Below are 23,020 nucleotides of genomic sequence, written 5' to 3' on the forward strand. Positions count from 1 at the left end.
AGACTCTGAGGCCCTGAACCCAGAACAAGCTGAGATGGAAAAATACCTGCATGTTTACTACTTACCGTAGTAATCAAATCCTGCTTTCAAAGGAAAAAGCTAAGTGAGAGAATAGTTCTCCAGAGATGCATTTGTGCAAATGGAAGTCCATTTCTGAATAAATGTGCTGTCCACACTGTAAAAAATAAATATTTTTTTACAGTTTTTGCCAATAAATTTTACAGTGCTTTCACTGTTTATTTAAATTACAGAAATGTTTCATTAAAATTACAAAAAAAAACTGTTTATTGACATGTGTAACGTAATTTAACAGAGAAACTTTGTATAAATGGAATACAGTATATATCTGATTTTTAACATAATTTCAATGATAATTTTAAAGAAACTAACTGTAAAAAAAAGGTTTTTTTATTAACCAGCTGGCCTCTTTTAATACATGAAATACTGTAACAACTGTGTTAATTTCTGACACCCCTAAGCTTGTCACAGATTATCAGAGATCTGTTAGAAATAGAGATATCCTAGTTAAAAGTATATCAATCTACTTGTGTTAAGCAGGCCTCTTTTTTTGTTTTTAAAACCAGTCTTAAAACCCATCTTTTCTCTTTGGCTTTTGACACCTAGTTAGATGTCGACTTTATTTGCTTGTTTTAATTTGTTACTTTGAATGCTTTTATTGTGTGCGTATTAATTGTACTTATGTTTATTTTTCTGTACAGCACTTTGGACAACACTTTAGTTGTTGTAAAGTGCTTAACAAATAAAGTTGGTGTGGTATGGCAAGTTTAGCTGTTTTAAAACCGTTGCAATTTAAATAATAAGCTACGAAAACCAATGCAAAAGACAAATCACCAACCTCTGTGTTCAGCAAATCATTTTCACGGCAATAATTATCTAAGCCAATCAGAATTGACACCTCTGCTACGTTCTTGGCGCACGCAGAAAGAAGCGCGCGATATGATGAAGAGTGAAGACGGCGGCGCGCTGGTGAACTATTCTGCTGTTTTCGAAGAAGCAACACTTGTGAGAGGTAACGTTGAAAATATTTACTGACACATTCTAAAATTCAACGCAATACTGACATAGCTAGAGTATACATTAAGATTGACGACCGAAAACATAACAACTAATGAATGTCAGATGTTACATTAGCTAGTTTGCAGATGCATTTTAGCTTTGTGTTAACGTTACCTGAACGCAATTTAACGTTGCATTTTTAAGAACATTATCTTTGTGTTGGCTTGTATTTTTGTGGCCGTGACTGTGTGGCACGTGGCTGGCTAACTATAAAAGTTAGCTAACTAAAGTTGACCACTGCTAGCAACAGTTTTCAAATATGCTGCGCACGTAAGCGCATTAAAACTGGCCCAAAACATCGTCAAAATTATTAGAAAAAGATAATTGTTTGGCTTAAAGTCAACGTTGACTTTGGTTTCAAATGGTACACTAACAGTCAGCAAATTTAGTGTAATTGATATAGCCTACAGCTAAAATGGCATATGGAAAATACTCGTAGTGTGGTGCTCGATGGTCACATTGTAAAGGTTTAAGAAACAAACACACTTTATTTCAATTTGTAAAGGCTTAACACTGAGTGACTTTCAGAAATGCCTAAATTACAGATTTTTTTGTGACTGAATCTGAGACTCAATTAAATGAAGAAAATCAATGTTGCTGTTTTACAATTTATTGTAATGTAATTTTGCACAAATATTATGCAAACTAATTTTTTTTCTTTTTTTCAGTTTTTTGATTCAATACCAGGAATTGGAACAATAGCTATCTGGAACTTCTGGAATTGAGATCAGTCAGAAGGCTTCAAGCTCAAACATTAAGTAAGTTTGCAATATGGCAAGTGTTCTAAATGCTTTCACATGTCCTATATGTGGCATTTCTATGGAAACAGTGAAAGGGTATGTAAATCATCAAAAATTACACACAAATGAAGCACATGGTGAATATGCCTGTTGTGTAATTGGGTGCAAATCAAAGTTTACCAAGTATAATTCCTTTAAAAGTCATATGTTGCGCCACCATAGGCGGTCATCCGTGTCACAATGTGAAACCATACAGGGTCCACTGAAATGTGAAAAGCCACATTGCCAGAAACAATGCATTGATCTGAAAGATCTTTTAGATCATTTAAAGTTCCATGTTTCAAAGAAAGAAGAGGTGAAGTGCCCATTTAAAGGCTGTGGCAAAGCCTTTTCATTGAGGTCCTCTTTTACTGCGCACATTTCTAGAAATCATAAAAAAGCCGCATCTGTGCACATGTCAGCTATGTATCTTGTTGATTCTGTGCCAAGCCAGTCTTTTGATATTGCTCAAAGTCCGTCAGATGTAAGCATTGACGAGCCTGAGGATATCCTGGACCCACCTGATATAAAAGGGCTATATATGAGAAACTTGTGTATGTTTTACATGAAGTTACAGGCCAAATACCTTGTACCTTCATCCACTATTCAGATGATTGTGGAACAAGTAGATAGTCTCAGTGATGTGTGTCACCAGTACACAAGAAATCAGCTTAAAGGTGTCCTGCAAGCTAATACGAGATTGACAGAGTCAGACATAAAAGATGTTCTGGCAAGTTTAAATGATTCTAGCTTGCATGCATCCTGTAGCCCTGCACTCTCTACTGAGTATTTGAGAAGGCAATATTTTCAGACAAACTTCTCTTATGTGCATCCTCAAACTATTAGTTTAGGCACTGATGATAATCGAAAGGAACAATTTGCTCAGTATATCCCAATAAAAGAGACTTTGCAGGCTTTGCTAAAAGACCCAATTGTGTGGAAAGAATGTACAAAGCATGAAGATGACACTTCTGCACATGTTCTAAGTGATGTGAGAGATGGATCTGTCTACAAGAGTAATACACTGTTTAGGGAGTCGGGTATAAGTATAAAGCTCATACTGTATCAAGATGCCTTCGAGGTTGTTAATCCTCTTGGGTCAGCAAAAAGAAAATACAAGATACTTGGGGTTTACTTTACACTGGCCAACCTTGACCCGTTTTATCGTTCCAGTGTTGAAAACTTGCAGCTTCTGCTCTTGTGTAGGGAAGAACACTTTAAATATTTTGGCCACGACAAAGTGTTCTCCACAATGCTGTCAGATATCAAGGAACTGGAGACAAATGGGCTTGTGATATCTGGGCATGTTGTTAAGGCATCAGTTTTTTGCATTGCTGGAGATAATTTGGGGTCTCACAATATTGGAGGTTTCACAGAGAACTTCAGTACCTCCACTTACTTCTGTAGATATTGCCTGGTAACTAGAAGTGAGTTCCATGATTTCCAAAAAGGTGCACCACCTCGAACAGTGCAAAACTACAATGAGGCAGTACAACAGATTAGAAGTGGTGCCCTGACAGAATTCAGGGGTTTAAAATTTGATTCCGTTTTCAATTCCCTCACTTACTTTCATGTCAGCCAGCCTGGCCTCCCACCTTGTATTGGACATGATGTGTTTGAAGGAGTTGTGGCATATGACTTGGCCATGTACATCAAGCACTTTGTGAAGGTAAAGAAATTCTTTACTTACAGTCAGCTAAACCGGAGAATCAGGCAGTTCAGCTATCAGGGATCTGATGCCACTTCTACTCCTTCAGATGTTTCTGAAAAGGGAGTTAAAATAGGTGGCCAGGCAACAGAAAACTGGTCTCTCCTGAGGCTTCTTCCTATTATAATCGGTGAAAAGATTGCCGAAACAGATGATCCGATATGGCAGCTGACAGTCCAGCTGAAAGAACTTGTGGAATTAATATGTGCCCCTAAAATATCTCACTCTCAAGTTGCACTGCTCAATGTTCTCATTGTGGAGTATCTAGAAACAAGAAAGGAGATGTTTCCTGATCATAAACTCAAACCAAAGCACCATTACATGGGCCACTATCCTGCTTTGATTCTCAAGTTTGGCCCACTCATAAGATTGTGGACTATGAGATTCGAAAGCAAGCATTCCTATTTCAAAAGATGTGTGAGAAGAACACAGAATTTCAAAAATGTGTGCCAGACACTTGCAAATAACCACCAACTTCTGCAAACATATCTAAACTCAAGTTCTGTCTTTGCTCCTACTTTGCAAGTGAAACAATCCACCCCTTTCCATGCAGAGTTGTACAGTGATGCAGTACGCAGTGCAGTAGAAGCAAGCTTACCAGATCAGTGTGCTCTTGAAGCATCTACTGAGATACAGTGGAAAGGCACACTATACAGAAAGGGATTTTTTCTTTGCATAGGTCCTGGCATGCCAACAGAGTTTGCACAAATCGAACTTATGCTAATAATGGATAAAAATGTGCACTTCCTTGTAACTCCTCATGGTTCACAGTATTTACCTGAGTTTGGACTGTATGAAATTCACACAGCATGTGGAGGCATGATGTGCATTAATGGAGAGCTGTTGTTGGATTACTATCCATTGCCTACTTATGCTTTTTGTGGAACTCGAGTAATTTCTCTCAAACATAGCAAAGTGGATATTGAGTAGGAAATGTAATGCTGAGTTGTGACTGTGTGAGCACTAGGTAATATAAGGATGATTACAGTAGACTGTGCAGGACTTGAGTATGGCTGAAGAGGTCCTTAAATGCTTGAAATTACATTTTAGAATTTAACTTTCAATAACAGAGTTCCATACATATTTTTGCGTAGTTAAAAACAGATAATGATAAAAACGGTCACCACTTCACAAAGATGCAGAAACAAATCTACACACACATTAGGCTAATGTTTAAAGCTGATCGTGAAATGGCTGCCTCTGAAGCTAAGAAATGAAGAATACATTACATTTTCCTTTTGGGCTGAATTGCACTTTGGATATTTATTTGGGCTAACACTGAATTACAATGTCTCACTCTTTTCTTAGTGATGGATGATGTAGACAGTGGTCTTTCTGACTTAATTTACTCTGTCCTGCCAAATTCAAGTTCAAATGACCTGCTGTTAGAGGCTCTTCAGACCTTGGGTGTGGAAACCGTGGAAGATTTAAAATATGTCCAGGAGGCAGATCTTGTTAATACCATCAGGCCAATTGAAGCTCGAAAATTGATTGCGAGATTTAAAGCTTTTTGTAAGTATACTTAATTGTAAGTTGTAAACACATAAAAAATAATATTATATCCTCACAACATAATGGATCAGTTGTATTTGAGTTTTGCAGAGCGATTTTGAAAGATTTGTAGGCCTAAATCCTATTGTCTTCTATCCAGCTGAAAAGAATGCCAAAGAGATTCCTGATCTGCCTACCAGAGCTGAGCCAGAAAGATGTATAAGCAAACACACAGGAACAATGCCATGCGGAGACCATCGATCTACAAGTATGTGTGATGAAAATGTTTTGGCTTAATTAAAATATCACAGCGTATTTTCTAATTATTACTATCTTTTGATCTGAGACAAACAAGCCTGAAAAATACAATAAGGGATATTGTATTGTTCAGGCTTAGGGTTAGACTGTGATGTATCAATATACAATTGAAAATGCTTTATCATTTAAATTTGATGTTAAGCCTGGTAGAATAGATTAGTGTTTCACATACAGTAGCTGTTTTTTGTTGTCGTTTTTTCACACAACATCAAAAATGTACTCGAGTTGTGGCATGTCTTCTGTTCATAGGCCAGTAGTGAATGCTAAAATTTAATGAACTATTTTGAGATATTTTTTTCTGCCCTCTCCAGGTGAAAACAGTGCAGATCATTCCAACTCTCCACAGGCTTCCTCAAGCTCAAGTGAAGTCTCAACTCCTCATAGAAACACTCCAGTGGATAACAACTGGCACTTCAATTTTGAGATACCCTGGAGTAAAATGCCGTCAGAACTTACAAGAAAGCTCGAAAATAAAGAGCGGCCAACAGGACGTGAAAGACGTGAACTGATTCGCCTGATGTTAGGAGAGATTCTAACCATCTGCCCTACACCAGGGAAGAAACATCTATGTGAAATTGCCAGGAAGATTGTTTCAAGATATCCTCTGTCATTTAGAGATGTTATTGAAGATCAAGTTGTTGGTAGTGGTTATGACTCCCTTACCAAGCAGCTGCAGGCTAGACTTGACAACATGAAAAGAGGGAAAACCTCACTTTACCTGAAAAGACAGACGTCCAGCACAAGTGAGGGAGAAGACCCACCTTCCAAGATAAGAAGAGTGGATACATATGGTTGCACAAATTGGCAACCAAAACGGCTGCCACCGGGTGAAACCGAGGAGACTCAGAAATGTGCACAAGAAGAATTAAAGAACATGCACAAAAACAAAAGCAAGAACACCAAAAGTATTCAAGAAAAAATGCTGGCTACTTTCTACACTCAGAGAAGCGACATATGTAAAATGGAAACCCCTTTTTTGGTAATAGAGTGGCCATATCTGTTTGAGATGTGCGGGATAATGGTCCACTTCAAAGAGCTAACAGATATGGATGTTGACAGAGGAGCCATCTCAAGTAAATCTGAAAGAGTCATTTCATATCTCATGTCCCATGACAAGAAGAACAGCAAAATAGGGGGCATCCTAGAAGGCATTGAAAGTGCCAAAGCGAAGCATCTAGATCCTTATCTTCCTGGATGTGTGATGCTGCTTCTGAAACATTTCAGTGAAGATCAGGCAAAGATGTTCGTGATGGTTGATGAGACGTGTCTGCCGTCTGAAGTTGATCAACTGCCCAGCACGCCTTGCGTCGTTGTGTGTGGTATGTGGTATTTTATGTTTTAACCCATTTAAGCAAAAGGCATTTTTAAATTTATGAATGGGTTGATACAGGCATATTAAATCAGGGGCTGGCTGGAGATTCTAGTAAACTTAAGTATATCTTGTGAATGGGTGAAGCATTTTCTGTAATTAGACCTTCATCAGCGTAGCACTAGCATTATGGAACTAAATTAATTTTTTTTTTTTAAAGTTCATTAAAGGGGTAGTCAAGCCGAAACAGAAAATTGGCATTAATACACCATTATGTCATTCCAAACTATCAGCTGTTTATGTCCATACATTGATGGAACTTGTTGGTTACCATTCACCTTTAATGTAATCCACGTTACTCGTGTTTTAATTCAAGTCTTCTGAACAAATATGGTCACTTTATATGAGATTTATTAACTACAGTATCAAATCATTTTAGTGTACATCCACATCACATACAAAATGTCACATCTCTTTTAGCATATAATTTCATTAATCACCATTGCCATAATGTATAGACAAATTAGGTTTCACTTTACGGCCTGATTTATTTTATATGTGATTTTAAATTGAGTGTTACAACTGCATTTTATATTTATAAACAGTAAAGGGATTTTTTTGCTTCAGAAGACTTGGATTTAACCTCATGGGTCAAATGGATTACACTCATGCTTTTATCTTTGTGTATCCTCAATGTTGGTTGCCTTTCATCTACATTTTTTGGATCTAAACAGCTGATAACTTTTAAAGGGTTAGTTCACCCAAAAATGAAAATTATGTCATTAATGATTCACCCTCATGTCGTTCCAAGCCCGTCAGACCTCCTTTCATCTTCGGAACACAGTTTAAGATATTTTAGCTTTCTGTCCCTCCATTGAAAATGTATGTACGGTAAACTGTCCATGTCCAGAAAGGTAATAAAAACATCATCAAAGTAGTCCATGTGACATCAGTGGGTTAGTTAGAATTTTTTGAAGCATCGAAAAAACATTTTTGGTCCAAAAATAACAAAAACTACGACTTTATTCAGCATTGTATTCTCTATTCATCTGTAGTATTCCGCTGCTGACGTAAGTCTCCCTCAGACTGTGTAAAAGAAGCGCACCAGATGACACGTCAGCAGTCTGAGGGAGACTTACGTCAGCAGCGTCACTGCGGAGTCCTGAACGCGGATTGACAACAGACCCGGAAGAGAATACAATGCTGAATGAAGTCGTAGATTTTGTTATTTTTGGACCAAAATGTATTTTCGATGCTTCAAAAAATTCTAACTAACCCACTGATGTCACATGGACTAGTTTCTGGACATGGACAGTATACCGTACATACATTTTCAATGGAGGGACAGAAAACTCTCGGACTAAATCTAAAATATCTTAAACTGTGATCCGAAGATGAAAGGAGGTCTGACGGGCTTGGAACGACATGAGGGCGAGTCATTAATGACATTATTTTTATTTTTGGGTGAACCAACCTTTTAAATATCTTAATTTGTATTACACAGATAAACTGTCATACTGTTTTGAAAATACATGAGTTACTGTGAGAATTATTTTTTGGTGGACACCCTTAACTTTTTAACATAATGGAAAGGTAAAACCCAGAATAGTACGGTTTTCTTGTTGTGCTAATATGCAAGCCAAATAATGTGGTCTTTTGATAGTCGTGATGTTAGACTTTTCTTTTAACCTAATGTTTTTTGACTTTTCTTATTTTCCTATGTACTGTAGGGAGTTCTCCCCTCACAGCTGAAAACTTGATGATTGCTGTGGACCAGACCATCGTGAAAGATGGGGTCACAAATTGTGTTGATGCCCTTGTAATGATGTTCGTATACTACTACTGCCTCAACATCAGTTATCCACTGGAACTTGGAGCAACTCTGGAGTTCATGCAGAGGTAAGACTTAAAGTTTAACCACAAAATGCATTTCCTGAAGAACAAAAAGTGTGTATATATGGCCCAAAGATGGATAGATAAACAATTATCCATTTAGGAAATTAATGGACATGAAACCGGTAACAGAAAAAAGTCTAGATACATTTTATTCGGTGGCAAGATCATTACAACATTTATTCAATGACAGGAGCAAAATGAGCAGACGCTGTGCATTTCTGGCATCTGTGGGAAGACAACTGGTATTGGTACATTATGAACTGTCTATTTCGATTTAATAGATCAAATTTTTTTCCCTGTTGGACATTACATTCTCACCTTCCATCAATCTTGTGGTGCGACTATCACTGTGTCCTAACCAGACGCGATGCGTTAAGATTCCAGCGACAAGCAATTTGTCTGTCTACACCAGACACGATTACAAGATGCAATAAAATCAATCAAAAACCACAGCCAATCAGAACAGCGTGTGGGCGGGCTCCCGTGGCAAGTGCACGGCCCCAGAGATTAGTTTTGTTAAAAACATAATAAAACAAAATTTATTATTTTACACATTACACCATTTTAAACTATTAAAAATACATACAGAGTTATTACAACAATCTTTGCTATAGAATCAAGTTTGAACATTCTTGTTTCCATTTGTGTAATTGTATGGCTACAAGGCTGGGAACAATAAATTATATTCAAAGTAACATTACACGCTTTTAACATAAAATAAAGCACATAAACAGTACCTGAGATTATCATTGGCATACTTTTTTGTGTTGTAGTTCCAGCCGCGATGTTGCGGAAAAAAAGCAGTTCTTAAAATAGCATCATTGTGTGTCGCTGACACGGCTGGTTAGGACATGGTGTAACCTTTCCTTTATGACCTATGGAGATGTTGACACTGGCAGCAGATTTTAACACTGGTTGTTGGAACGCATCACAGCCATTGTAGGCACAGTTGCTTAATGGGAGATACTTGTTCACCCCAAAATAAAATTGTCATCGTTTACTTGCACTCATGTTGTTCTAAACCTGTATGAATTTCTTCTTTTGAACAGAGATATTTTGAAGCATGTTTGTAACCAAACAGTTGATGGACCCCATTGACTTCTAAAGTATTTTTTTTCCATACTATTGAAGTCAATGGGGTCCATCAACAATTTGGTTACAAACAAATCTTCAAAGTATCTTTTGTGTTCAACAGAAGAAATAAATGTGTACAGGTTTGTAACAACTTAAAGTTGAGTAAATGATGACAACTTTATTTTGGGGTGAACTATACATTTAGATATGTCTGTCACCTCTCTAGCTCAAGTTGAATACTTTTTATATGGCTCATCAGAATTGCTGATTATGAAAAATGTTTGTAGCACTATATTCAAGTGTATTTCTGTCTTCACAGATGCCTTTTCCGGATAAATCCAGATAGGGGGACCAAAGTGGAGAAGCAGCAATCTAAAAAACAGCAGTCCATAAATCCTAAGGTTCTTTCTTTGATTACAAACATTGCAGACTTTGAATGGCGAGAGTAGACATCTCACATGCCAGCTTCTTTCTGTTTCATACATTTCCATTTAGTTTATATACTATTCTGTAATGTGTAAAGGGTTCATTCTGCTTGTATTTTGTGGCTGACTGTTATCTTGAGTGAGTTGCAGGGTTTTGACGTGTGTTTACACGTTTTAAATTGTGTACAATTCAAAGTACAGGGTTAAAAAAAAGCTCACAGTAAAGACCAGTAGTTTTAACCAGTGGGGAGAACCAGTTTCATTATAAAATAAAATGTGTGTTGCTAAACGATGCTTTGTTAAATGTTGATCACAGGATGTATTTGCAGATAACAAATAAAACAAAATTAAGATTACTGTTGTTGTTGTTTTTTATTATTAAAGCAAATCTTAGTTATTTTTGCAACTTAAAGTTGAGTAAATGATGACAACTTTATTTTGGGGTGAACTATACCTTTAGATATGTCTGTCACCTCTCTAGCTCAAGTTAAATACTTTTTATATGGCTCATCAGAATTGCTGATTATGATCTTTTAAACTTTTTTTATCATTCTTTAAATAATTTTTCTGTGTTTTAGGTGTTTGAATATTTTAACAATGTATGTTAAAATGAAAAGATTTCATGGTATTACAAGGATATTTTTATGTAGAATAACAGTAATAAACCGTAATTATAGGAAAAGAAATTACCGTTTTTTTACAGTATATGTTATTATCTGTACTTAAAACTTCTTTTAAAGACAATTTTCTGTGTTTTAGAGGTGTATGACTGTATTTTAACAATTCATTTATGTTAAAATTAAAAGATTTCATGGTTTTATAAGGATATTTTTGTGTAGAATAACAGTAATAAACCGTAATTATAATATAATTTATAACCGTTTTTTTACTGTTTTTTCCTGTTTTTTTTTTGACAGTATTTTTTCGTTTTTTAACAGACATTTTCTGGCGCCCCTGCTGCCAGAAAATTACCGTTTTTTTACGTTTTTTTTTTTTACAGTGCAGGAAAAAAAAACGACAGGTTTATAAACTTTATGCGTAGATTAAAATGTGACGCTTCTATGTTTTTTAGGGATAATAAGATTTCAACATCTTGTTCATTAAAGAAGTGCCAGTTGCTATCACTTGGATTTATTTAGATTTTTTAGGGAGAATGTTCATTAAATGAATAAAACATTTTTATTTTGGAAGACAATTCTGTGTCAAACAGTTATTATATCTAAAAAACATTATGCATCTTTGTGTAGTCCTAATTTCATATAAAAATACTATTATCTTAATTTATTGTTTTTTTTATTATTTATTCCTAAATGTCAGTTTCTCTCACGTGAATGTTGTGAATGTTCAATTGTGACTTTGAGATAAAATAACTACAGTAAATATTTTCTATCTTTCCATTATTATTATGAATTAAATTTTTATTTACATTTTTTAGGCATTTGGCAGACGCTTTTATCCAAAGCGACTCACATTGCTTTATCCTATACATTTTACATAGGTATTTGCAATCCCCTGGGATCGAACCCACAACCTTGCGATGTTCTTACCACTGAGCTACAGGAAAGCTTTAAGCATTTTAATAAATCATTTCCACATAATGTCTCTCTAAATGACTGCTTAACAGAATATTTCAACCATTCAACGCTCTTAAAAATAAGAGTGAAAGGTTAGAAAAGGTTCCTCTCAAGGATGCCATGGAACCATTTTGGGTTCCTGAAGAATCTTTAGTCAAAGGTTCCTAAAAGAACAATTTCTTCCTCACTTTTTTGCAATCTGTAGAATCCTTTACCACTATAGAAACCCTATTCTGCAACTCACGGCTTCTGTATATGTGAAGGGTTTTTTAGGAACGATACAGCCCGTTCCAGAACCTTTATAAGAGGAGTGTAATGAGTCGCTGAGAGTCAATGCCACTGAGCACATGTATAACGAAGAACAAAAACCCGTTAGTAATTCACCGCCACCTCCAGTTAGTGTGACAACAATAACCTTTAATACTATCATTTATCAATTAGAGGAGAGAAAGCAGGGGGAGGAAGAGGAGTAGAAATGGTCCAGCTGAGAGCTGTGCAATAATGTGCAGCTGTGCAGGAGAATTCAGCGTCTCTTTATTACTTCGCGACAGAGGAGAGACAGAGACATATTTCACTCATTGCGTGACTTAATGAGAAGTGCTCACAATCCATAATCTAAATGCCACCCAACAGCGGGCCCCGGATCTCGCGAGAATTGCGTCGAGAAACGCAAAAGCGGGCGCGAGGCAACGCGAGAGTTCCTTCGGAGTGAGAATGGGACAGCGGCACGCGCCACCTGATGGCGTTAATGAAACATTTCTAGGCTTTATTTCTTCCTTTAACTTTGAGTTTTGTGATGATATTAAAGTCGAGGAAAAAATAAGCATTTAAGCTTTTACTACAGTAACCATACTTGTCCTATACAACATACAACACTATTTGTCCTAAAAGTCTCACATTAGGCTAACTTTTAGGATGTTTGTGGTAAAACGATGACAACACAAAAACAACTACACTTTTACAATAATACAACCGTGGTTTACACCTACTGCATCTTTATAAATAAAATGCAATGAAAAGAAATACACAAATAAATGAGAAATTAAATACATAAGTAAGCCTATACAATGTATTTTGTTTACATTTTAAATTTAACCACAAAATCCAATTAAAATGATCAATATCCCATTCATTTTGTCTGTATATTAATAGATTTTTATTGATATTAAATATAACTTAATAAAGGGTATAAATCTCCTTTATTTTAATAATACTGTTTTCTCAATATCTTAATAAATATGAATGCCGTGTGTGTCTTTCTTTGAACTGTATGAACATCAAAATCATCTGAATAATGATTTGTCAACGAGCGGTTCTTTGCATAAGTCTGTTTCCCAACAGAGATCTTTTTTTCCCAGACAGAGTCAATATATGATCTCCGTTCATTTCTCCTGTGGATATTCACGCTCTTTTCATCGACCAGCACAATATTAAAATGCTTCATTCACTGTCACGACTACTTCATTAAATCCAACATCTTTCCTGCATGTTTCCACTTTCCTCTCAGGCATTTTCTCATTTCCTACATGCTTCGAATTCACACGCTGATGCCTTTAATATGAAATTTATTCAAATGTTGCCTTTTTCTAGGTCTTTAGTTCCTGCCATGGACGATTCGGTGCGTTCTTTCTGCCCTCAAGTTAACTGGGGTCTGTGTTTACACGCCGGTGAAATAATGAGAGTGTGTGTGCTCGTGTGTTAGGTCACGCCGCGCAACCGGTAACCTGACCCTGCGTTTTATTGAGATGTCCATTAATCCCGGCTCTCTGCCCATGACCTCTGACCCGGGCTGACCCCTGCACATGGTGTTGCCGGCCAGAGGGACTGGAGAAGTGCCGCATCCGGACGGCGTCTTCCATCCCGACAGCAGCCGACCCTCTCCCATCGGAGAATCATTAAGCGTGCATCTAAGATGAGGGCCAGGGGAGAGCTTTATCCACACAAATACAGCCATGAGAAAGAGGCTCGGCTCTCATCTCAACGGCTAGAGTTACGCCGGAGTGAGAATGATTCAGCTTTTAATTGCATTCTTATAACTCTATAGCACATCTTCATCCGTCCATTCATCCGTCTCTCTCTCGATTGTGTTTTGCGCTCCCCGACAAATGCCTCTCGGAGTACAAATCATTGCAAATTGGAATTCATTTTCAGAGCCCTTTTAAGAAGACGAATATGAGAGCCGCTTACTTTAAATGATCCGTTTATTTTACAGCTTTAAGTCGTATCGTTTACCTGATGGCTATAAAAAAAATCCTGCCTCACCTGCCACTGAGGGTCTAAAAATAAAAGCCACCGTGGCTTTCTCACCCGCAGTAGCCGGGCATGCTGAAAGAAAACACCCCATCGCTTTTACCGTCTCCCCTCCAAGCCGTTGTCACCTATCCCGGCTCTGGTGAGCAATTACCTGGCCTGTCGGCATCCTAGCTGAACAGATTGAATTCTGATTGATTTCTGCCCAGGAAAGAGGAGAGAATTTAAAGGTCTTCTTTTTTAATTGGGTATTTGGTGTGTGCTGATGTGAGGAGCTTGTCCTTCCCCTGGGATCCTTTATGGGGCAATAATGGCGCTGAGAAACAGGCCGGTCTGCTCTCTCCCTGGAAGGCCATAACCCCACATTTGTCCTGAGTGCTTTTCTATTATGCATTGATAGCTAAGCATCAATCAATAGGGGAGGGAAGAGAAAACCCAGGGAAACCAACTTCTTAAGTGTAAAACGCCTCTTAATACCAGAGCTTTCAAACAACTTAACCTGGGTGCTTTTTTTGCTGCCCAGCGTCTTCGAGGCGCTGATATTTTATTCAGCAGGAGGGAGTGGGTTCAGGGTTCAATAATGTATGCCGTGACCGCATCCATGGGCTGGTTTTGACTCACGCGTTTACATATATGCACACGGTTCACGTAATAGCACTTTACCCTATAAACGTTAAGACGAAGAGCTAAAATTCCCAGTTTTAAGATACGTTTAGAAGAACTCAGGACTCCATGTGTAATGTGTAAATCAACTTTTTAATTAAGCTCTATTATAAGTACAATTCTCTGGAGGGAATAGAAGTTATTTGGATTTATATACAATACCCACACACATAATCGCCCTTAGTCGAGGGCGAGAAATATAGTTTAAGAGGACACAGTTTACGGCGAGTTCACAAAAATAGAAAAAATCTGTTTAAATGCTATAATCTTTGTAATCTCTGGATCTCACAAATACATATGGCCGCTGGGCCGGCCCTCGTAATCTTCGTCATCTTCGATCACCTCTTCTTCGTCCGTTATTCTGTATTCTCCGTTTTCAATCGGTCGGAGATCTTTGCTCAGATGAGACCCTGAAACACATGAAGAGAGATTGACATCAACTTTAGAGATGTATTATAAATATATGCTTTAAAGGTGTTATGGTAAAGACAATAGCGAATGTTGTTTAAGGTTTTTTTTATGTTTTTTGGTGTTGTTTGCATGTTCAGCCTTTGATTTGAATTTTTTTTATTTATAAGCTTTTATATTGGAAGTATATGCTTTTAAAAATGTTTTGGCCATAATGAATGTTTTTGGAGTTGGTTTGCATGTTTAACCTTCTTTAAAATATATATATATATTTATTTTATAAATAAGAGAGTTATAAAGTTATAAATAAGACCAGCACTCTGATTTCATTCTATTTTGTTGCAATTTTTTGAATTTTGAAACTTTACAATACTAAACTTTTAGTTTAAGTTTCTTTTTTCAAAATAAACATTTCATTGTTAGTTGTCGATACCTAATGCCTTAACTAATGTTGATGTAAAACCTTATTTTTGCTTTAATTTTCTGTTTTTCACTTATGGAAAGCCACCTGGCACACAAACACTAATTATCCTTTTTTCTGTTTCTCTACAGTGTCCTTCAGCATTCTAATAATTAGCCTTAAGAAAGGGTCTGTCCTGTGTTCAGAGTCACCTTTCACTGCCACCTATCCCAGAGTTCATAGCAGCGTTCCGGGAAACGGGTGCTCGGGGGGAAGTGCTGGTGCAGCAGATAAGGGTCCGTCTAAAGACGCAGACCCCCCAGAGTAAAAGATAGCATCCAGACAGTCACAGCAAAGACCTGCCACATAATACACACACTCGTCCACCCCCTCTCTCTTTCCCCTCCAAATCTCCCCCCCATCTCGGGCCCTCTCGACCTCCTGTCATCACCAGCTTTCACGCTCCTGCCGGAGAAAGCCCCCGACTGGTGTACGGTTATCCTCAGCTCCGTCCGATTCTCGGAAGGCCAAGTTCACCTTTGCCGATGAGGAGATGATAAGCGCTGATAGTCGGGTATAGGAATCGATCAGCTTCCACTGTTGGTACGTTTGCATGTCTTTTTTGACCACTCCACAGACCGCAGAGAGAACACGAATATCCTGACGGACTTCTCTCTGCAGTGTGGATGGACATTTTTCAATGTCAAAATAAGAATTCGGGGAAATTAATGGTTGTTGTTTGCGTTGCATTAGATAGACTGCCCGAAAACACTTTCATTGTAAAGTTCCTAATCACAGAAAATCGACAAACATGAAATCTAAGAAAACACAAATGAGGGTTCTTTATTATTTGCTTAAACTATCCACGGTGATTCTTACTAAATGTAAAAGACATCTTTATTTGTTTTGATATTTTAGGTTTAATGTTTATTCAAACATGTCTGGGTGTGTGTCAATCTTTGTGATTTGTGTGTGAGAGCATCCTGCCCAGTTGTGTTTGTTCAGCGCGTCGACCTCTGACCCTGTGTTTCTGTGTTGTGTCTGTAACCGTGTTCTCAGACATACCTCCGTGTGTAACCTGTAATCTGGCGGAGGCAGAAACCTCTCCGAAGGCGTTCCTGGCGGTACACGTGTACACACCTGCATCACTCGGACCGACTGCTTGAATCTGGAGCCAGCCGGTCAGTTCAAACCGCCGCGGGCGGCCGCGAGCCTGTAATTACACACAAACACCGTTACACATCACACAGAACGTGTCTTTAATGTCAAACTGAGAGAGGTCATTTGTGGGCGTGTAAATATGTGTTTTCAACTTCACATAGAACAATGCGTTAGGAAATAACCACTCGAAGAAAACTAAAAGCAGATCTTCTGTGTGCACTTAGTTAGACCACAAGCATAAAAATATGAACAAATGTGTTTTTATTTCATCTTCGTCTAACACTAACATTACAGATGCTGTAACTTTTTTCCAAGATATTTTTAAGATTCTTTGTGATGTTCTTGATTTAAAAGTCGCTCTAGAAAAAAGCATCTGAAAAACGTATATGTAATATGATTTTACATTTATTGAAGGTTGATATATTAACTAAACCAAGTCAGACGAGTCCACCCTTTAATATTCTTGTCTTTAGATTTTTGTGTGTCTTCCTCTTTCAAGTCTACGTATTGTTTTGTAGTCATCTAAAGGAAAAGGGATTTGGTTTGTTTGCTTTCCTGTACATGTACACATACCTGAACAGCCATGCTCGAATCATCCGCAGGAAAGGAAACAACATCCCCCTCTTTCCTCCACTGAATGGACGCCAATGGATACGACGAAACCTCGCAGGAAAAGATGACGTCACTTCCCCTTGGTGTGACGATGTCACGGGGAGCGAGAGTGATGACCGGCTCTGTGGAGTTAGCAGATGAAAATCCAATATTGAGAATTAAAACTTATTATTAGAATTTTAATTCAAATAGAATTGTGGTAAACTAATGGATTTAAGGTCATCTGTATTTTATGGCAAACCAAATCTCTGTTATTCTTTCACACCGACTCCTGTATATGACACGTTACCATTTGTTTAGTTTGTTTGGTTAACTTGGTTAATTGTCCGATGGTGTGATATCAAACACGTATTTACAAGCTGCTAATCTCAAACACGGCAGTGAGATAAATACGCATTTAACGGCTCACTTTTCATCCTTACAGCTGAACAAATAGATTCATTTGGGCCTTTACATGACAAACACTTTTAAATGAGGTGATTATGTTAGCACTCAGACTCTATCCATAACAATGCGTTCTCTCGAGAGGACATTTACATTCATATATACATTTACAATAGCAGAGGCATTCTTACCAGCATGATGTGAGTGGCCATTACTTTAAATGAGGTATCTGAGTAAACAAATTTATACAGCAACAAAGAAAACACATCTAATACAATTCTAAACATGTTTGAGCTTGTTTGCCTTGTAGAAGTTTAATGTTATTACTGTAATACTTTTCCAAAAAAATGCACATTTGTGGAACTGGATTAGGGTCATATCTCACCCCAAAATCATTTTTTTATATTCGTAAATAATCAAGATAATTTAAACAAAATTTGGTAACACTTTCCTTGAAGAATGTTCGTATAATGCATTATAAAAGTACTTTTAATGCATCGTAATGTCTTATAAATAATTGTTATTATAACACTTATCAATTCATTATTACACTACACATTTTAAATTGGTTATAATTATTTACAATTACACATAATGCATTACAACACACATTAGGAAGAATTATAATGCATTTTACCCTTAATAACCCTTTAAAGTGCAGTATACATACATGCTTCAAGGAAAGTGTTACCCAAAATTTATTTGAAGAAACCTCTCAAACTTTTTTACATTGAATATGTAAAAAACACTAAAGTGCTTTGTATGGAGCTGCAAGATGAGATTGTTTCATAGTCTTAATATTAATAATAATAAACAAATTTGCATTTCTGAAAAGCAGAAATGTAATAAATATCGTAAAAAACATGTAAGATACCAGAAAAAAGAATGACAGGATAAATAATGATAAAACAATATATACAATTTTGTGCTTTTTTTATTTTTGGAGAAATCATGACCTCCGTGTTATCATAACCTTCATGTTTTCATTCAAAGTTTATGGGAGTATGAATTCAATCTTCCACAATACTTACTTGCCTTGCAGGGTCCGTGGTGAACCATCGTCAACATCTGCCCCTTGCCCTGCTTGTGTTTGGCTGCCCGAAACTGACACACGTTGTTGTACGTCTTCCCGTCTGATCCACAAAGTGCTTCCTGCTTGCTGCACACGCAGACGGCGCGGGGCTCACCACCAGCGTTTTTGCCTGAAGTTCGGCAGCGCAGACCTTCACCACAGCGCCCGTAGAACGTGGAGCCGGGCTGCGGGTCACACAGTTGCCCCTCTTCATTTCCACATTCCCAACAGCACCCACACTGATCTCGAACCAGCCCCCCTGCACAGCCCTGCATCTGCCTGAGATCTGGACATCTTTCAGAGTGACACTTTTTAGGACATCCCTCCCCTGGTAAAACGCTCTTCTGCCAGTCTACACGACCCAGACGGAAGGATTGGGATACCGAAGCCAGCATCATGACCAGCATCGCCAGTAAACAAATCATTGTGAATGCCCAAAGTTAGTAAAAAAAGGTCACAAACAAAAAAGACAATTTCAGAAAATGTCCTGAGTCACATGAAGTGTCTTTGCCGGTCGTGAGGCCTCACAATCCCAAATTACAGTTTTAAAAGTACCTGGAAGGTTATTTTCAGCGCTGCCCTGATAAAACGATCTGTTCTGCTAAAGTCAAACTTCACCGTGAAAAGAAAAGAGCAACAAGCTGAGAGAGAGAGAGTGAGAAAGACAACACAAGACAGGTCTGACTCCCGTGACCCCCTCTTAAACTGCAGGGTGCCTCCCCCTTTTGCCCAACAAAAGTTTCCAAAGGTGTGAGCTGGGAGATGAGCAACAGCCAGTCAGAATGCTCAGGTCACAATTTGTTTGTGTGTGTACGGGGTGGAGGGGGGTGGGTAGTGCATGATTATCTGTAGACCTAAATGTCCTCAAGGCTGTTTTTTTATTAAAAATGTACAATAGCATTTACAATATTTCTATACAGTGAACACGCACATATTTGGGATGGAAACATGGAACAATGGCACATCATAACAGTGGTCGTCATAGTACTCAACTAGACCCAGAGAAGGTTTTATTGGCGTCATGCAATTGAAATTAAAAACACATTAAGTAAAAAATGCTTTATAGTTTATTAAATGGAGGAATGTAAAATGTCAGCTATATTAAGCAATTTTTCCATTTGGTATAAATAAGGTAGATGTAATAATGGACAGATGGCATTATGTGTTCATCCATAAAAACATAAAAAAGTCTTAAGTATCGGGGAAGAAAATTCAAGGAAGAATGAAGACAAAATATCAAGACAATTGCACATTTGGCAGAATCATTTTTACATTGAATACATAGAATTCAAGTCAAATACATTGAATGCATTGATTGCAAGGTAGTTGAACCCCCAATCTTGTGTGGCGAGCTAAGGGGGCATCAAGAGACGCTTAGAAACCAAAACGTTCACATTTCCATTTCAGCAAATGCTGTGGATTCAACTTAATTTATATATCACTTATAACAGTGTTGTATTGCATTGTTTAAAAGCAGCTTTACATGAAATAGAAAACACAGAAGAGGAAAATTAGTGTGATGATTAAAAAAAAAGAGAGTACCATCCTAATAAAACCTATTAATGGGATTATCAGAAGTTCATATAATATCGGCAGTCTCCCAGTGAGGAAGCCAACACAGCAATGGTGGAAAGGAACCAAAATTTTAATGATGAATAAATGGTTGCCCGATAAAGTTTAAAACTGAAGGTAAGATATTTGTAAACAAAATTAACAAGTAAAAATTTCAAAGCAAGGAAAACTAACTATTTAATAAATACAAGCTTTAACGTTAAATGCCATTAAGTTTATTTTTTTCCCTTTTTTGATACCCCTGACTTGTATAGGTTTATGTACTCTTATTTGTAGAATACTGTTCAAATTGTTCTTCATTAAGAATTAAAAATAAATGGAGAAAAAAAACTTGGGTGAACTTAGTTTCAGGAGTGCCAGTTCTCCTCTGACGCATAACAGCTGCAGTCAGTGACTTTTGAGTAAAAGTTTATGATTAACAGAATTTCTTTTAGGGCACAATGACATTGTTTGCCCTGTGTTGTAAAATCTGTGTCCCGGATTTGAGAACAAATGTTTCATCCTGTTTTTTATCTAAATCTATTTCAAAACAGTGATAGTCCAGATAACAAAATGTGGCTTTGTTATTCAATGGTGAGAGCTCATGGTTCTCGAACCAACGACCTCTTGTTTTGACCACACCCACCCCACAGTTCTAAGATCGTACGTCTCAGTTCTCTACGTGGTTTTGCATTCAGGCACATCGTAGCAGCTCAGCATGAAAACCACAACGCTTCTCTATTGCTAATGAGTTTATCTGAATGAAAGTGAGAAGCCATTGAGCTCCTGCATCTTACTAATGTCCTTAGTTTATCCGCTGCTCTCACCTCTCCACGTTAAGCCAAAACAAACAATTAGGCGGCCATTAAGGGGCTATTGTTAATTGTAAATAATCCATCATTAATATTGATTAGCTGTGGCGAGCGCGTCTCATTCACTGCGTTCCTCTTAATGAGTGGCTCTTATAGTGGGCTAATTGCTTCAGGCCGTTTGTATTCAGCACCAGGGAGGCAGCAGTGTGCCGTGAGTTTGTACCATTAACTAACACAGATTGAGCGGCCATGATAAAATCAGACCCACACCAATTAATTGTGTTCTCAGAGAAACTCTCACAAGGTTACGGCTCCTGCCTCTGTCTGTCCAGAACACAAAGGCATGCGATTTATTCAGATGTTTTGAAAGGAACAGACAGTAATGTATTGTCATTATTTACTCATGAACAATTCTTATTAAAGGTTTTGTGTGGAAGGTGCGTGATGTCATCTTTAAGAACTGTGTTGATGTGCACGTTTATCCTGAAGATTGCATGGTCATAAAATTGTTGCTTGAAGGCAGACCAGCTGTGGGCAAACTCTTGTAGACATGATGACAACAAAAGACCTCTCATTTTCTCTCTCTGAGAATAAACACGTCATCTGTTTCGCTTTTTCATAGAGAGCGTAGGGCCTAAAATGCAGATATATAAGCATTTATTTACCATGCCATTGCAAAACCTGTATGTTTTTATTCTTCAGTAAAACACAAATTAAGATATTTTGAAGAATGTTGGTATTAACCCCAAATGACTTACATTTAGATGTTTTAGTCATTTAGCAGACGCTTTTATCCAAATGATTTCAGAGAGCAATAAGCGATATGTCATACAGGAGCAATAATACAATAGTTGCTAATACAAAGTTACTAGTTTCAACAAAAGCTATTGTTGAACAGACTTTCACTGTATGGACACAAAACTATTGAGAAATTTATCAAAATATCTTCTTTTGTGTTCTTTTCAGTTAATAAACACTGATCACAAACTTTTTGACAAGTAAGCGGGTATAAAAGTACGTCTGATAGAAAGTGAAAAGACTTAACTTGCCATTCCTAGAAACATAATATTCAAAAAGTGTGTGCATTATATTCATATTTATTGTCTATGTACATATTGGCTGGTTTATACTATAGTTCATACTAGCCTGGAAGGTATAATAAGTTTTAAAAACAAGATTGCCTCTATCAGGACTTAATCTGACGATCTTCTGGACGTTTTCACCGTCGCTGTCCTTTAAAATGCCTCGGATGTCCAAATTCACTCTTTTTTTATGATTGCATACTGTCATGATAAGCAAAGCTGATGAGCACTTTTAATACTTTTTATTCAACAGATGTTTTAAAAACCCGGTGACAAGCATAAAGGGTGACTAATAATAATGATTTATAGCACAAAATAAAAATCAAGAAATATGGAGATATGAGGTTTCAGAAGGACAAAGGCGATATTTAATATAACTATGGCAAACGTTGACTTGTAAGATTAACTGCTGCGTATACACTTCAAATTTGAATAAGAATCCAACTTAAACAATACTATAAATCAGCATACGCACAAGTGACCAAAACAAGGATGAGAATGTATGTAATATGACTTTAAAATCATTAGAAGCAAGCTTTGTCAACATTATTGGAATAAATGCAAATCGTACCTATCAAATATTCTTTGGACAACCTTTCATCGTCATTAAAGACCCATGAAAAGGAAGCGAAACTTGATATGTAAATCATTCTTATTCATGTCAATTTTTGTTGTCTGTTTTGTACTGTAATGGGTGTTGTGTTCTCGTGATTTATTTCCGAGTGGACACGCATGTCAGATTCATGAAGATTCATTGTCATATCCTCTCTCCTCTCTCTTCTCTCTTCTCTCTCTCTCTCTCTCTCTCTCTTTCATTCATGTCCACACACACACACAGAGTCTCACAGTCTTCTTGGAGCCTTCACAAATTCAATTCCTTGATAACAATGATGTCACTCAGCGGAGGTCACATATGGAGCAAATGCTTGTAAATCCAAATGGTCTTATATAGTGTCTTATAGTGTCAGGTAAGG

The 23,020-nt window shown here is 37.3% G+C and overlaps 2 protein-coding genes and 1 long non-coding RNA gene across 7 annotated transcripts in view; 2 read left to right on the top strand and 1 right to left on the bottom strand.

Moving 5' to 3' along the window:
- Positions 1-18,491, top strand: part of LOC130437773 (uncharacterized) — a 77,158-nt gene extending 58,667 nt beyond the window's left edge. For all 5 annotated transcript variants that reach the window (XR_008909230.1, XR_008909231.1, XR_008909229.1 and 2 more), the window contains 3 exons: positions 15,525-15,975; positions 16,432-16,553; positions 17,136-18,491. This is a non-coding gene — a long non-coding RNA (uncharacterized LOC130437773). The remainder of the gene's footprint in view (positions 1-15,524; positions 15,976-16,431; positions 16,554-17,135) is intronic.
- Positions 970-10,433, top strand: LOC130437768 (uncharacterized). Its single transcript, XM_056769333.1, has 7 exons — positions 970-1,030; positions 1,746-1,835; positions 4,873-5,076; positions 5,216-5,323; positions 5,685-6,692; positions 8,413-8,581; positions 9,972-10,433. Coding segments are annotated over exons 2-7 (1,620 nt in total). The 5' UTR covers positions 970-1,030; positions 1,746-1,834; the 3' UTR covers positions 10,102-10,433.
- kazald2 (Kazal-type serine peptidase inhibitor domain 2) lies at positions 14,850-21,210 on the bottom strand. The gene is made up of 4 exons (XM_056769337.1): positions 18,561-21,210; positions 17,107-17,267; positions 16,438-16,585; positions 14,850-14,974 (listed from the first exon to the last, which is right to left on the bottom strand). Exons 1-4 carry the CDS (start codon positions 19,024-19,026, stop codon positions 14,850-14,852), a joined length of 900 nt encoding a protein of 299 aa, XP_056625315.1. The 5' UTR covers positions 19,027-21,210.
- Between the last annotated feature and the right edge of the window lie 1,810 nt (positions 21,211-23,020).

The sequence above is a fragment of the Triplophysa dalaica genome, chromosome 16 (assembly GCF_015846415.1).
Source record: "Triplophysa dalaica isolate WHDGS20190420 chromosome 16, ASM1584641v1, whole genome shotgun sequence".
Taxonomy (NCBI): domain Eukaryota; kingdom Metazoa; phylum Chordata; class Actinopteri; order Cypriniformes; family Nemacheilidae; genus Triplophysa; species Triplophysa dalaica.